We start from the raw sequence: 15,197 nt of genomic DNA, 5'->3' as shown, positions 1-15,197 counted from the left end.
TATGGCTTTGCTGTTTTTGATGAGAAGAGATGCATAGAGATTTTTTGTCCTATATATGTCTAATTAACCCTTTGATCTCCTATTGTAACCTTTTTACCGAGTATGGCTTATTATTTGGTTAATGCTTAATATTAAAAAGTCCCTACTAGAAAAGTAGGTATAATAGTCCCCTAATAGGACCTTATTTTTTTTTATCCAGATCTCATTTATAAAATAGTCTCTAATGTTAACATTTCATGAAAGTCTACAATTAGAATGTATCTTCATACGTTAGCAAAGTGAAATAGATAAATTGAAAAAATATATATAAATGGAAAATATAGGATGCATTAAAAAATTTTAGAATTAAAAGATCTGAACGGAAGAGTTATCCTTCTTTATTTTCCAAGGGTTGAAAAAACCTGGGTGCTATTTCAGAAATGATGAGCATTTTTTCCCAAACTTAAAAAAAAAAAAATCGCACTTTGTTGCAGTGGTAGTTTTCAGCTTTGAAATGTTTTGAAAACAGTATATGGAAAATCGCTTTCCAAGACATGTCTCGTTCAGAGCAATTGCATTCATCTAAACGTTTTGGGAATGTATACAACAGCTATAGCTCTTTGTGACCAAACAGTTACTTTTTGAATTAAATAACAAATAAGAACAGCTCTGGATAACGTGATAATTGATTGGTCATAATTCAGCACAATGCAAATTTTGACCCGATAATAAGCACTCATGCAAATCAAAACAATACTTCAAACAGAAAAATGTCATAACGTGGAGGTATCCCATACTACCTTAAGATTGACTCATTTCCGTTTGAAAATAGCCATATATTAAGCTTCTCATTACAATCAAGATTAGGGAAATTGGTACATAATTCTGAGACAGATTTTAAGAAAATTTCGTGTTCATCGTTAAATTAAGAGCATTTGAAGAGAAAATGTATTTTATCCTCCACCTTGTTCAAATCACATTTTGAACATAATCGCATGTGTGCTGGGACACCCTGGAACCTTCCATCTTCAATTTGTAAATGATATGTGATGATATTCTAAATTTATACTCAGGCATCTCCTCATCTCAAAATTCTTAATGATGTTAGGATAATTTTTGAAACCAAATTGATCTTTAATTTTGACATAAGTCCATAGTTTACTATCCATATATTTGCCCAAATTGTCATGCCATAATTTTATGTAAGTTTTCTTCAGAAGTTTATGAAATGTATATATTAACTAACTTTTTTCCTGTTATTTAAACATCCCTTCAGTTCTGGTATATTATCTAGAATAATGTGTAGTGACATGCACCAAGAGGATCTATTATTAGCATATAGTTTCTTAGAATGTTTATATGCATTTCTGAGTTAAGGAAATTCTCTCATTTTCTTCCAAACTTTCAAGTCTTTGCCAATATATAACTTATTTGGCGCATTGGATTGTACAATATAGGATGAATATTTGACTGATTTAGGAAATCAACTTTATGAATTGAATATGTAAAATTCCATCTACATATATATCATTTAAATGATCTCCTTTGAGCTTATAATGCTCTGATTTAATATAATGTCACGAGAAAAAATATTTTTGCCTATGTAGGTTTCAAAAATAGCATACATGTATAAGACCTTGAACACTAAGAAGAATGTGAAATCAAACCTTATATTATCTTCTGAATCAAGAATTACAATGTATCCTTAATTTGAGGTATTACAAATGTTTGGTGTATTATTCTGAAAGAAGACCTTTTTGTTACTAAAACTTATTTAAAAGAGCCAACTTGGGTTTTACTTTGTGAAAACTACAATAGAAAAATTCTTTAGGGAGATGCTATACTCACGTTAATCTCTGAAGGACATTGACGTCTTCCAACTTTACGCATTTATTTAATTTAACGAACTCTTTTAAAATATATAAAACAATTTTTTTTATTTCTTTAAAAAATTAAAAATTCCAAGTTATAAATACGATATTATTGATGCCATACACCCCAGCTGTAGATTCCTGTATGTCAATTTTCACATACAGTCAAACCTCGTTATCTCAAACTCGAAGGGACCGAGAAAATACTTTGAGATAACCGAGGATTTGAGATATCCAGGGTAAAATACTTAAGGAAAAAGCAGTTTAGACTTCAAAATCACTTCAACATATCCATGGCATTCGAGATATCCGTGTTCAAGATACCGAAGTTCAACTAGTATGTAAATGGGTTTTTTTTTTTCATATATTTTGGAAAATCTATGAGAGATGTCCAAATTTGGAAAATATATTATTGAACATACAAATATCTTTATTTTCATTCAGGAAAAACTTATATGTAATTGCATTTATTTAAATGTTATGCTCAGGTGAACCATTCTGATCACCCATTGTCTGGCATCTGTCCCTACGTCTGTCTGTCTGTCTGTATACTTTTCACATTTCGACTTTTTCTCAAGAACCACTGGGCCAATTGTAACCAAAGTAAGCACAAAGCATTCTTGGCTAAAGGGGATTCTAAATTGTCCAAATGAAGGGCCAAGAACCCTATCAAGGGAAGATAATCAAGAAAAGGCAAAAATAGGGTGGGGTCATTAAAAAATTATCTAAATCATGACCCCTGAGGGTAGGGTGGGGCTAGAATACTAAAGATCATTTTATTTTCATGACACCTTATTTTTGTCATTTATTAGCAAGACAGAATTTGAGCTAGCTGCATTTATTTTTGTATAGTATCTTAACAATATAAATAGAAGTGAGGATAAAATTTTCATGAGCACACAGACTCTCTTAAATATGCTAAAAAAGTCGTCGCAAATAAGAAAGTGATTTTCAATAGGGTAGATTCTAAAAATTTCAAATCATGGTCCTTGGGGAATGGTGGGGCTACAATAGGGAATCAAAGTTTTACATTGTAATATTTAAAAGGAAAATCCATTAAAGATCTTTTTCTCATTTAATGATTAGAACCACTAGTTCGCCAGAAAAGGTGAAACTTATGTGGAAGCTTCCCGAGGTAATGTACATTCTCTATTGTGCAGATCATGGCCCCTTGGGGTAGGATGGGTCCCAATAGGGAATCAAATAATGACATAGGATTATATTGAGAAAAACTGTAAAACTCCTCTACGTAAGAACAGTGCAGCTGGAAGCAATCTCTGGTAGTGTAGATTCATTTTTAGTTCACCCTGAGCTGAAAGCTAAAGTGAGCCTTTTCTGATCACATTTTGTCTGTGGTCTAGCTGTCTGTCTTTCAATTTCTTCTCCAGAACCACTTGGCCAATTTCATCCTTGGGTGAAGGGAATGTGAGTTTGTTCAAATTAAGGGCCATGTCCTCATCTAAGGGGAGATAAATAAGAAATAATGAAAAATTTTGTGGCATGTTTTAAAAATCTTCTCCTCAAGAACCACTGGACCATAAAAATTGAAACTTATAAGAAATCTTCTTTACATAGTGTGGTTTCAAGTTTGTTCAAATGGTGACCCATGGGGGGTAGGGTAGAGCCGCAATTGAGGAACACATTTTTTACAAAGGTATGCATAGGAAAAACTTTAAAAAATTTTGTTCTCAAGAATAGCAAAGCCATGTTTAGTCATATTGATAGGGAAGCATCCTCAGGGAGTGTAGATTCAAATTTTATCAAATTATGACCCCCCCCCCCCCCGGAGTTGGGTGGGCCACAATGGGGGATCAAAGTTTTACACAGGAATATATAGGGAAAAAACTTATCAAGAACAGCAAAGCCATTTGTTATATTCTCAGCTAGTTTTAAAAATCCCCCCACCCACCCCCACCCCTCTGGTAATTTTTTCAATACTGGACTGATTTATGCTTTTCCCAAGCCAATGTGCTCAGTTGACTGATATATATGTGTGTGTGAGGGATGTGGTCCATGAGCCTCTTGTTTATGACTCTCTCTTAAAGACTTTCAGCTTATCATAATGTCACAAATGCACTATTACAACATCTATCTATAAATTTTATATGTTGGAAAAATCATTAAAAATGCAGTTTTTTATTAGTGTACAGGGTTTTTCATAATATATGTTACATTTTGAATCTATAATTTGACAAAAGAAAAGGATACAGACAAGAGTTTTCATCAATTTGATGCATGTATCCATTAGATTCTTTATGCACAATTACCAAATAAAATATTAAATACAGGCCGAAATCTCAAACATAAATGAAAATTAGTGAAATTTCTAAATTGCGTCACTTTTGATACATTGAATTTCACAACGTCAAAACCCACATTACATGTTCCAAATGATCTTCGCCTACTTTGATTGCAAGATAAAGTTGCTTCTTGAAATTGTTATAACATTGTCACACATTTTTGCTAAGACCCTCCTCATTTGAAGGTTTATGTTCTTTTTCAGCTAATTCAGTATGGTTTAGGATTTTAGACCCTGTTGCTAAAGAATTCCCAAAGAAAAAGGCATAAAGATAAATTATGAAACAACCTGTAGTTAGATTTTTTATAGTGATTTCATAATTTCGTGAAAGAACAAGGTACGGTATTGGCTAAAAAATGCCACGTTTCAAATCTGTGCCGTTCAAAATATTTTCAAAAGCCTAGAATTTTTAGAATTAAATGGTATATAATTTATATATATGACTCCAATGTTTATATCGCAAAAATATCACTAAAAACATGTACTGTACCTTTTATAGCAAAGCGTTCTATAGACGTCGATGTAAAAATCCAAACTTACTCACCAGGACTATGACCTTTGTTGAAAAAAATTAGTTGTTGATGTTAATTTTTTTTTAAACAGTCATAATAACCAGAGGGTGTCTCGATATTTAGTTATACATGTAGCATGAAAATGAAAGTCATACAGAAATATGGAGGAAAAAAGGAAATGCTAGAACTGTGTACTTCTTTTCCCTGGCAGTTAGGTTTACATTTAATTGCAGTGATTAAGGCTCCAATCCATAAAAATTTTAAAAATTTTAAATGTTTCCAAAAACTGATTTTAAAGCAATATAAGTTATATCTGGCTTCTGTATTAAATGAAAAAAAATCTCTAATTTATCTTATGAGATCTAATAGCCAGAAAAAATATTTTCAGTGATAAAGAATTTAACCTGTTCAGCCAAGTCCCGAACCGAATTATTGCTCCTGGTAAAAAAAAAAAAGCACCAGTGAGTCTAATCATCGATTCAAATTCATTGTACTTTGAATATAAATGTTAAACTTAAATAGCATCTTATCAATGTTAACCGTTTAAAGAACATATATTTCATGTTTCATATTTCAGATGAAATGTAATGATGGGGTACCTAGTGTGTTTTCCTTTTTCGGGGGTGGGGTCAGGGCTCAATTCTGAAGAAGGTATGTAAGATGCACGAAATGTTACAGAGATCCGAATGTCATTATACATATGATATTATAATCCATATCATTATTAAAACAATAAACTTTAGAGGACAATGTTTTAGTGCACGGGTTTAAAATTATAAATAATCTTAAATAAACCTTAAGTTTATTATAAACTTTAAAAATTAAGTTTAAAAATTATAGTTAATCATATTATATAGAGAAAACAAGAGGTGTTTGTGAAACACTGATGCCCCTGTATGGCAGCTTAAGGCGAAGGATAAAGTTTCTCAAATCAAGTCAAAATCCAGGCCAAAAGATAAAAATGTTAAATTTGAAAGCCCTAGCTGCAACTCTTCAAAAGTTATGGCGAAGGTTAAAGTTTTTTAAAAGTAAGTAAAACATCAAGGTCAAGGTCAAAGTTTTTGGTATCCAAAGGAAGGTCTAGTCACAAGGATTACATATGTAAAGTATGAAAGCCCTAGCACCAACCATTCAGAAGTTATGGCCAAGGTTACAGTTTTTCGAAAGTAGGTCAAACTCCTATGTCAAGGTCAAAGTTGTTGGTATCCAAAGGAAGGTGATGTCACAAGGATTACATATATGAAGTATGAAAGCCCTAGCACCTACCATTCAAAAATTATGGCCAAGAATAAAGTTTTTCAAAAGTAGGTCAAACTCCTATGTCTAGGTCAAAGGGTCAAAGTGGTTGGTTTCCAAAAGAAGGTGATGTCGCAAGGATTACATAAGTGAAGTATGAAAGCCCTAGCATCAACTATTCAAAAGTTATGGCCAAGGTTAAAGTTTTTCAAAAGTAGGTCAAACTCCTAGGTCAAGGTCAAAAGGTCAAGGTGTTTGGTATCCAAAGGAGGCCTTGTCACAAAGAATACACATGTGAAGTTTGAAACCCCAAGCACCAACTGTTCAGAAGTTATGACCAACGTTAAAGTCTCACGAAATTTTGCAAAAGTGGGTCAAACTCCAAGGTCAAAGTCAAAAGGTCAAATATGATGGTACCCAAAGTAAAGGTCTTGTCACAAGGAATACACATGTGAAATATGAGTCATAGCTCCAACCAATCAAAAGTTATGGGCAAGGTTAAAGTTGACAACAGACAGACAGACAAACAGATAAACAGACAGACAGGACAAAAACAATATACCCCCGGGATCTTTCGATCCTGGTGCATAATTATCAAATCTCAAAAAATTTTCAGGAATTGCAAATAAAAGCCCCCACTGTGCATTTTTTTCTAGTTGAAATTTGCTCAACAAAATATATAAATGATGAGAAACTATAAGTATCCAGGCAATTGGAGGAAATTGCATGTTTTTTAATACTTATATGGTATTTCAATTCTTCTATTTACTTCAATTTTTATATAATTCATAGTGTAAAAAAGCTTGTGCTTTCATTGCAAGACCTCACAGATCACTTCCAATATCATTATAATAAGCATCGATATATTAATTAAGGCAAGATTAATGGAATTTGATTTTGCTACAAAGTATTTTACAAATGTCAACTTTTTAAAAGTCCATTTCTAAGACTTCAGAGAACCATGAATCATATTGAAATTCATGAAATGAAAATGGAAGCATGAAAATATTTCAATTTCAAGCTTCATTTTGAGACATTTGAATTTTTTTGAGTTATTGTTCCTGGCTGAGGAGCAGATTTGTGAAAAAATTAAAAGAGGTGAAAAGATTTCTAATTGTTCACGGACAATCAATCTTATAGTTAGTATCATTTTTCAAATGCATAATTTTGAATTTCAAGATTTATTGAAAAGATTTATAGTCCATAAGATTTTTGCAGTTGAATGTGCATATTTGAACTTTGACCCTTCAAGGAGTTATTACCACTTTCTGAATGAAAGCTTGTTATTGTTTCTTCTTTCAAACCATAAAAATAAAGACAACAGAGGTCCAAGGGCCTTAATGGTCACCTGAGTATAAAACATCAATCCATAGAGGATCCATGAAATATAAATTGAATGCTGCAAAAAACTTGTGATTTTTCTTCCATACTTATTAATTACTTATCTAGTTACTTTTCACACTGGCCTCTCGTGGCCCTTGAAGAACATTTAAAAAGATAAGTTATTTTTGTCTCATTTTTATTCATCTATTATTTCCAAGTCTACCTGATCATTAAAATGATTATGAAAGTACTTTTTGTATTATACAATAAATATTTTTGCATAATTTTCTTATTCTATTAACCTTTCAAATACATTATTTACAGTGATTTATTATCAAAGGTGAATAGCATAAGGGAGTAACTTTACTTAGCAGAACCCCTGACCCTGGGGCCATGAAATTCACAACTTTGGAAGAGGCACTCTTCCTCATCATAACTGTGTACTTAGTTTATTTAATACCCAGGAGCAGAGTAGAAGATTTTCAAACAAATAATGCACTTTCACTATATGATCTATATAGCCCCACCCTAGCACCAGAACCTCTGACCCTGGGGCCATGAATTTCACAACTTTGGTAGTGGGCTCAATGCTTATTACAATCATGCCAACAGTTTGACTGCTTGATGTCTAGGAGTAAAGAAGAAGATTTTTAAAGATAGCATTAATTTCGATGGTTTTAGGCCCCAGGGGGACAGGGACCATAAAATTTTCGTTTCCCTTCACCCCTAGATGCTATATGCCAAATTTGGTTGAAATTGGTTATAATGCACATTGCACGATGCACGATGACAGACAAAAACGGATAGTAATAGGTCATGAGTGACTCAGGTGACCTAAAAATCCAGGTTATACAATATAAATTTTTTATCCAATCAAATGATGTGTTTCAACCAAAATTAAATTATATTGAAATGACTTATCGTGATTTTGTTGTTTTTGAGAAGAATTTTAAATGATCTTTCCTATTAATTCCTAACTAAAAAACTTTTGATCATCTGTTGTGCCCCTTCCTACTTCAGGGGGTCAAGATATGAACAAATTTGAATTAATATTACCCAAAGATGCTTGCATATAAATAAGACAGATCATGGCTTTGCTATTCTTGAGACGAAGATCGTTAATAAAAGATTTTTTCATATGTATTCATCTGTAAATCTTTGATCATCCATTGTGGCCCCACTCTATCCCCAGAGTCATGAATTGAACAAACAGCAAAAGGTCATCTGAGGGACTCAGGTGACCTAAAAATCATAAATAATGTCTTCAGCTAATTTAGTAGCTAGACCCTCCAATCTGAATTGTCAGGTTTCAAGGGGCTTTCATATTTCACCGGTGTATTACACGCCCGCGTGGCGCAGTGGTTAGAGCGTCTGCTGTAGAGTTGCAGAGTAAGAAGTTGATCCTTATGTTGTGGGTTCAAATCCCACTACGGGATGTGGAGACTGGTCCTTCGGATGAGACCCTATAAACCGAGGTCCCATGTCGCAGTAGGTGCTGGCATGAAAAAGATCCCTCACTGCCCAGTGGCCCTGAGTGCCGAGCATAGGTCAAAATTTGTAGCCCTCCACCGGCAAGTGGGGGTGTCTCATTATGAGTGAAAAATTCTCGAGATGGACATTAAACAAAAAAAACAATCAATCAGTCACCTGTGTATTCCTTCCCTTGTGACAAGATGTTGCTTTTGGTACCAACATCTTTGACCTGATCATACATGATCAAGAAATTAAGCCATGCGAAGCACTAGAACACTTGATCCAGTGGTCCAGAATTCTACAAAACTTGTAAAAATACCCTAGCTCATTAAAACATTAAACATGTTTGGATGCAAATCACTTTGAAGAATATTAAGCATTTTCAAAATACAATCAATGGAGAGCTCCCTCAACTTGTCCTCTTATCAGAGTCATGAAATTCACTATTTTGGACGAAGCATCCTTCTCATAATAACCATACAGTTAGTTTGTTTACTAAATACACAGGATCATAGAATAAAGATTTTTCAAAGAATTTATTTTCACCACATGATCAATAGAGCCCCTGCCTAACAACAGACTAGAGAAGAAGATTTTCAAGGAAAAAATGCAGATTTACTTAATTATGAAAAAAGCACTGCCCTAAGACCAGACTCCTGACCCAGGGGACATGGAAGAGTACCCTTCATCATTATTACCTTGCATTTAGTTTATTCACTTAATACCCAGGAGCAGAGAAGAAGATTTTTGGAGAAATAATGCATTTTCACTATATAATAAATAGAGCCCCATCCTAACTCCAGAACCCCTGACCCACTATGAGATTATTGTGCATGATTCTGACAATTTTTAAAATATGTGCATGCACATGCTTTGAAATTTGTTTTGCTTATACTCTTTTTGCTTTACAAATGCTGTTATAACAAGAGGCCCACCGGCCTTATAGGTCACCTGAGTATCATGCAACAACTTTCCAACAATTGAATTTGGTTTATGTTTTAAACCATAGGCCAGGAAATTCACAATTCTGAAAGAGGCACCATTGCTCATCATAAATGTTTGATTAATACCAGGGAGCAGACTTCAAAGCATTAATTCATTTTCAGTATAAATTAATCATTAGAGTCCCCCACTGTACCCCTGACCCATGGGGCCTTGAAATTCACAATTCTGAACAAAGAACCCTTGCTCATCATAACTATGTACTTAGATCATCAGCATAAGACCCAGGGGTAGAGAAGAAAGTTTTCAAAGAATTACTGCATTTTCACTATAAAATCAATAGAGTCCCACCCTAACATCTGAACTTCTTACCCAGGGGCTATAAAATTCACAATTTTGGAGGAGACACCCTTCCTCATCACAACAATGCATTAAGTTTGTTTGTTAAATACCCAGGAGCAGAGAAGAAGCTTTTAAAAGAAATAATGCACTTTCACTATATGAACTATATAGCCCAGCTCTAGCACCAGAACCCTGACCTGGGGGCCATGAATTTCACATTTTGGTAGAGGACTCAATGCTTATTACAATCATGCCAACAGTCATAATGACTGCTTGATGTCCAGAAGTAAAGAAGAAGATTTTTAGAGATAGCACTAATTTGATGGTTTTAGCCCCACCCCTCAGACCCCAGGGGGGCAGGGACCATGAAATTCACAAAATTTGTTCACCTTCACTTATAGATAAAATTGGCTGAAATTGGTTCAGCATTTTCAGAGTGTTCAATTCTTTACAATCGACACATGGATTTAAATGGTATTGGCCATATTTGAGAAACATGTAAAACAATAGCTGTAACATTCAGCGTATTAACAACGACGGATGAAAACATATAGCAATAGGTCACCTGAGTAACTCAGGAGACCTAAAAATACTTTAAAAGATTAATTTGAAGTTTACAATACAAAAACTTTGTCCTGTTTATTGATACATATAGGATATTAGGCACCTAAAGGGAGTATGGGGACTTTATGGGAACAATTGACACAGGATGTTATTATTAAAACAAGTTTTAATTATTCCTACTTTATTATCATATGAAATAAAAAGACATAAAACAAGATATTTCCCAGAAGTTTTACCAAAGGGAAAAGACCTGATAATCAAATTGTTTACAAATTACACAGATAGAAATGCTATATTAGTTTAAAGGTAATTCTGTAAATTACAAAAAGGTATATGAACAACATTAATATTTCAGACCAATTCCCAGAAGAATAACTTTAGAAGAAAGGCAAAAGTATTTCAACTCCTAGATGGAACACTGTATTACCTTCACAAGAAGCATTCTTCAGTAAGAGTTGTGAGATTTGAAGAAAAGGCTGCCATCCTTAAAGCATGTCATACCACTGCTACTGCTAGACATCAGGGAGTGAACAGGACTGCCACAAAAATAAGAGAAAGATACTGGTGGGTAGGCATGCAGCAGGACATTGTTGAATATGTGGACACCTGTGAGAAGTGTCAACGACAGAACCAGCTGAGAAAAACACCATCAGTTCTTCATCCTATACCAGTCCATGATGGTCCCTTTTCGATGGTTGGACTAGATTTGGTTGGGCCCCTTCAGGAGACTACCAGTGGAAACAAATATATTGCTGTCCTCACTGATTACTTGACAAAATGGCCAGAAGTCAAAGCTATACCTTCAAAACATGCAGACGTTATTTGTGATTTCATTATTGAAGTAATTTGCAGACATGGAGCACCAAAGACCATCCTTACAGATAGGGGCAGGGAGTTCTGCAATTCTCTTAATGACAAGTTGTGCCAATCAATGGGGATCCAGCACAGAGTTTCAGCCCCCTACCATCCACAAACCAATGGACTGACTGAAAGATTTAATCAAACTCTTTGCAGTGCACTCACAAAATATGTAAGTGAAAAGCAGGATGACTGGGACCAGTACCTACAACAAGTTGCATTTGCTGCGCGCACTTGTCAGCAGAAGTCCACAAAAGAATCCCCCTTCTATTTAATCTATGGGAGAAAAGTAGTCCTGCCAATTCAATTAGATATTCCCACAACAGTGCCTAATATGCAGAGACAGCAAACAGAAGAAGAGTTTGATGAAATCTACAGTGACAGGATAACTTCATTTGTTGAACTTCTAAAGGCCCATGATGCAGCTAAAGACAACATCAGCATTGAACAGAAGAAACAGAAGACATACTATGATAGAAAACATGGAACTGCCGATCTTCTTCAACCTGGCCAGAGAGTACTCCTGAGGAACTCTAAAAGGATCAATCGGAAAGGTGACAAAATGCTCCACAGGTGGACTGGTCCCTATACTATTTCTACATGCATTGGAGAAGGGGTATACAAGCTGGTGGAAAGAAAAGAAATAGCCAACATTAAAAGCATCAAGTTGTACAGAGAGAATTTGACTGTAACAACAGAAAATCAGAAATCTCAGTCTAGAAGAAAAACTAAGCAGAGTGCCACCTCAAAGAAAAGAGTAAGTGGTCTCCAAAGATGCCGAAGAAGAAAAAGAGAACAGAAGAAAGCATTTAAGCCTACCTGTTCAACAGTGGTAATGAGGAGGAGAAGCAGTCGAAACAGTGCTGTATCCCAACCAAAGACGGAGTTTACAGCACCTACTGTGAAGGGCCAAGGAAAGTGTACTTCAATTTCACAGATTAGCAAAAGGAAGATTAAAGGAAGGTCCAATAAATCAAAGCTGAAAACTCTGCAAAAGGGACGTTCATGCCATGTACATCCTAATAGAAGACTAAGAGTATCTGAGGTTTCCAACTCACCCAAAGTTTCCAAGTCATCTAGTCGAACCCTGAAGAAAAGGAAAGGATCTACAATTGAAGAAAAACCATCCAAGAGGGTCAAGGGAATAGAGAAAACAAAATTACAACCATCACAGAATGTATACCTGAGGAGTTACTCATCAGATGACATCATATCAATTGTCAGACATTGTTCAAAGTACAGCCTTGCAGATACTGCACCTAGATCACCACCTGTTTCCTTGTATCTTGCTTGCCAAAGAGAGAGTAAAGATGACCTAAATCAGTGTGTAAATGATCTTATGGAAGTTATTTCTGGAGCACACAGTCAGGACATGTCTCTTCAGGAATCCTCTGAGACTGCCCCTGGACTTATGCTTGCTGCTGCCATTTTCATCCAGTCCTACAAAATCCTAATACCAGCTCAGAAATTTCTTCCAACCCTTGATAGTGTTCCACTGGGTAATTCCACCTCATCTTGCAAGAGACCAAAGGGACAAATCAATCGTCTTAGAGTTGGTGGAATTGTTTTAAATGAAGCTGATATTAGCACTCTGGACTCCACAAATTGGCTGAATGACAAGGTATTATAACTATCAATTCACATGTTTAAATTATATACAACTGCAATGAAACAGAAAAATAGAAACAGAAAATGGCATTGAGTAAATAATTACTATTTGTACTTTTATCAATTAAACCCCAATTCTTAAAAAAATGTAAGTAAAAACAATCTGAAATTCTTAAATTACTTTTTCAACATTAATGCAAATGTATAGGAGATATATAGTAGATAGATAAAAAGCACAAAAATAGTGCATATATTTATAGTATTTTCATTTTTACATTACAGATCATACATTCATATCTTGGATTGTTGAGCTGGCAATGTAATTCTAAAGAACCCCAGTCAGCATACGTGCTATCCTGCTTTGTGGCTACAAAATGGGAAAACGGAGACTACTCATCCTGGTTGTTCCCGAAGGTAATATAAGAATTTTAAACAATACATTTAGAATATGAACACAAACATTTACAGTAATCTTAAAAGGATATGGGATGTAAAGAAACACACATGCACACATGCACACACAGGTGTAATATATGTAATTAATCATACACCAACTCGTCATTAATCTTTGGACACTTGCTGTTGATCACAATGTTTCTAATTGCATTTTATTATTTTACATTTACATTTTTATGTTAAATATCTTTACTAAATGGAGCTTAAAATATTTACATTTTCAACTGTTTTCTCTGTGATAACTCTTTGAAAGTTAAGTGTGTTGATATCTCAATATTAACTACATTTTGTCAATTAAGTGAAAGGTCAAGTTTTTCACAGAATTATAAGACAAACTGCATGACCTATACAAATTGGAAGTTAATTTTTGGATATGATACATTATTGAATTTTTATGTACAAATATGCTGAATCAGCCCTACTATGCGTATCAAACTGTCACAACTACTTCGTAAATATTTTTAGAAGAAGCCTTAGTTAATGATACACATTTTTTATTTCAATATAGGTTCCTCTTCAGTCTTCACACCTATGACATTATTTTGTTGCCTGTGTGCCATCATGACCACTGGTTTCTAATGGTTGGCTATCCAAAATTCGAAACTCTGCTGATTTTGGATTCTCTGCCCAAGAAGCAAAGAGAAAAAAAAATTGCCAAACACTGGAGGTAAATATTTTTATATACTCTGCAAATTCTTTCTCCCTCATATTAAATGTAAAATTAGAGGTTTTGCATTCAAATTATTCAAGAATTCCAAAGCATAAATCTTAAATTTAAAAAGATTTCTCCTTTATTTCCAGATGCTTTATGGAAACCCGATTTCAAGCTGAGCCTGCAACTCCTCTATCATGGACTCTTGGCCCCATTAAGTCCTCAGTTCAAAAAGATGGACATTCCTGTGGAGTTTTTGTGCTAATGGTAAGAAATCAAGAAAATTGTCTACTATCTCTCCACTGCAGCTAACAAAAGTAAATGATTGTATATAATAATGTCAAAAGAATTTAAATACATGTAAGAACAATTTGTTCACTAAATGTAAAAAAGCAGAAAGCAATTATTTCTTGTTTTAAATTAGTTACTTATGCAAATAGCATTTCAGAACTTTCATTAATCAACAAGGTATCTTATACAGTCATTTTAAATGATTTGTAGAATTCAGCAGCCATTTTATCCTACATCTCCCCCCAAGTCATGCGGCTGTGTCATGTTGAGGCCTACAGAGCTTATGTTCGTGAGGAGCTTCTCACTCATGGGAAATTAGACAAAAGGAGCCTCGCATGCGACCTTCCATTCTGTACAGCAAGCTACAAGAAGCAAATCCAGTGCTACTCTTGTTTAAGATGGTGTCACCATGCCTGCCTTGGCACCAGAGAAAAAGACTTTGTGGAGACGTGTATTTATTGTGCATAGGACAGTCTTGTGATTGAGTAGAAAGACGTTAGAGAAAAGATTATTTTTTTTAATGTTTGGGATGTTTATATTTATTTATTTAACTATTACAGTGTACCAGCCATAAATTAATTTATAATGAAATGGAATTTGTCTTTTCTTATATATGTTATGTCCAAGAATGGTAAAATTGAAAGAAACAAAAGGATGAACAGTATATATCAGCCAACCACCATTTATCTGACCATTAAAATCTGGCTAGATTCAATAGTTCATCCCATAGGGTGTAACTGGAATATTTGGTGTTTTATGAAGGGAGAAAGCTACATTAAACGGAAATGAGT

The 15,197-nt window shown here is 34.4% G+C and overlaps 2 protein-coding genes across 2 annotated transcripts; both read left to right on the top strand.

The window, feature by feature from the left end:
• The first annotated feature begins 10,655 nt into the window (after window positions 1-10,655).
• Window positions 10,656-13,998, top strand: LOC133189855 (uncharacterized). Its single transcript, XM_061325248.1, has 4 exons — window positions 10,656-10,688; window positions 10,897-13,020; window positions 13,290-13,421; window positions 13,972-13,998. Exons 1-4 carry the CDS (start codon window positions 10,656-10,658, stop codon window positions 13,996-13,998), a joined length of 2,316 nt encoding a protein of 771 aa, XP_061181232.1.
• Window positions 13,991-14,920, top strand: LOC133190011 (uncharacterized). Its single transcript, XM_061325486.1, has 3 exons — window positions 13,991-14,130; window positions 14,265-14,382; window positions 14,617-14,920. The coding sequence occupies exons 1-3, from the start codon at window positions 14,042-14,044 to the stop codon at window positions 14,872-14,874; spliced, it is 465 nt and encodes a 154-aa protein (XP_061181470.1). The 5' UTR covers window positions 13,991-14,041; the 3' UTR covers window positions 14,875-14,920.
• Window positions 14,921-15,197: the final 277 nt, after the last annotated feature.

Source organism: Saccostrea echinata, unplaced genomic scaffold (assembly GCF_033153115.1).
Source record: "Saccostrea echinata isolate AGI-Se365-2 ecotype Australia unplaced genomic scaffold, CSIRO_AGI_Sech_v1 ptg000020l, whole genome shotgun sequence".
Taxonomy (NCBI): Eukaryota; Metazoa; Mollusca; class Bivalvia; order Ostreida; family Ostreidae; genus Saccostrea; species Saccostrea echinata.
This window is presented reverse-complemented; position numbering and strand designations above follow the sequence as displayed.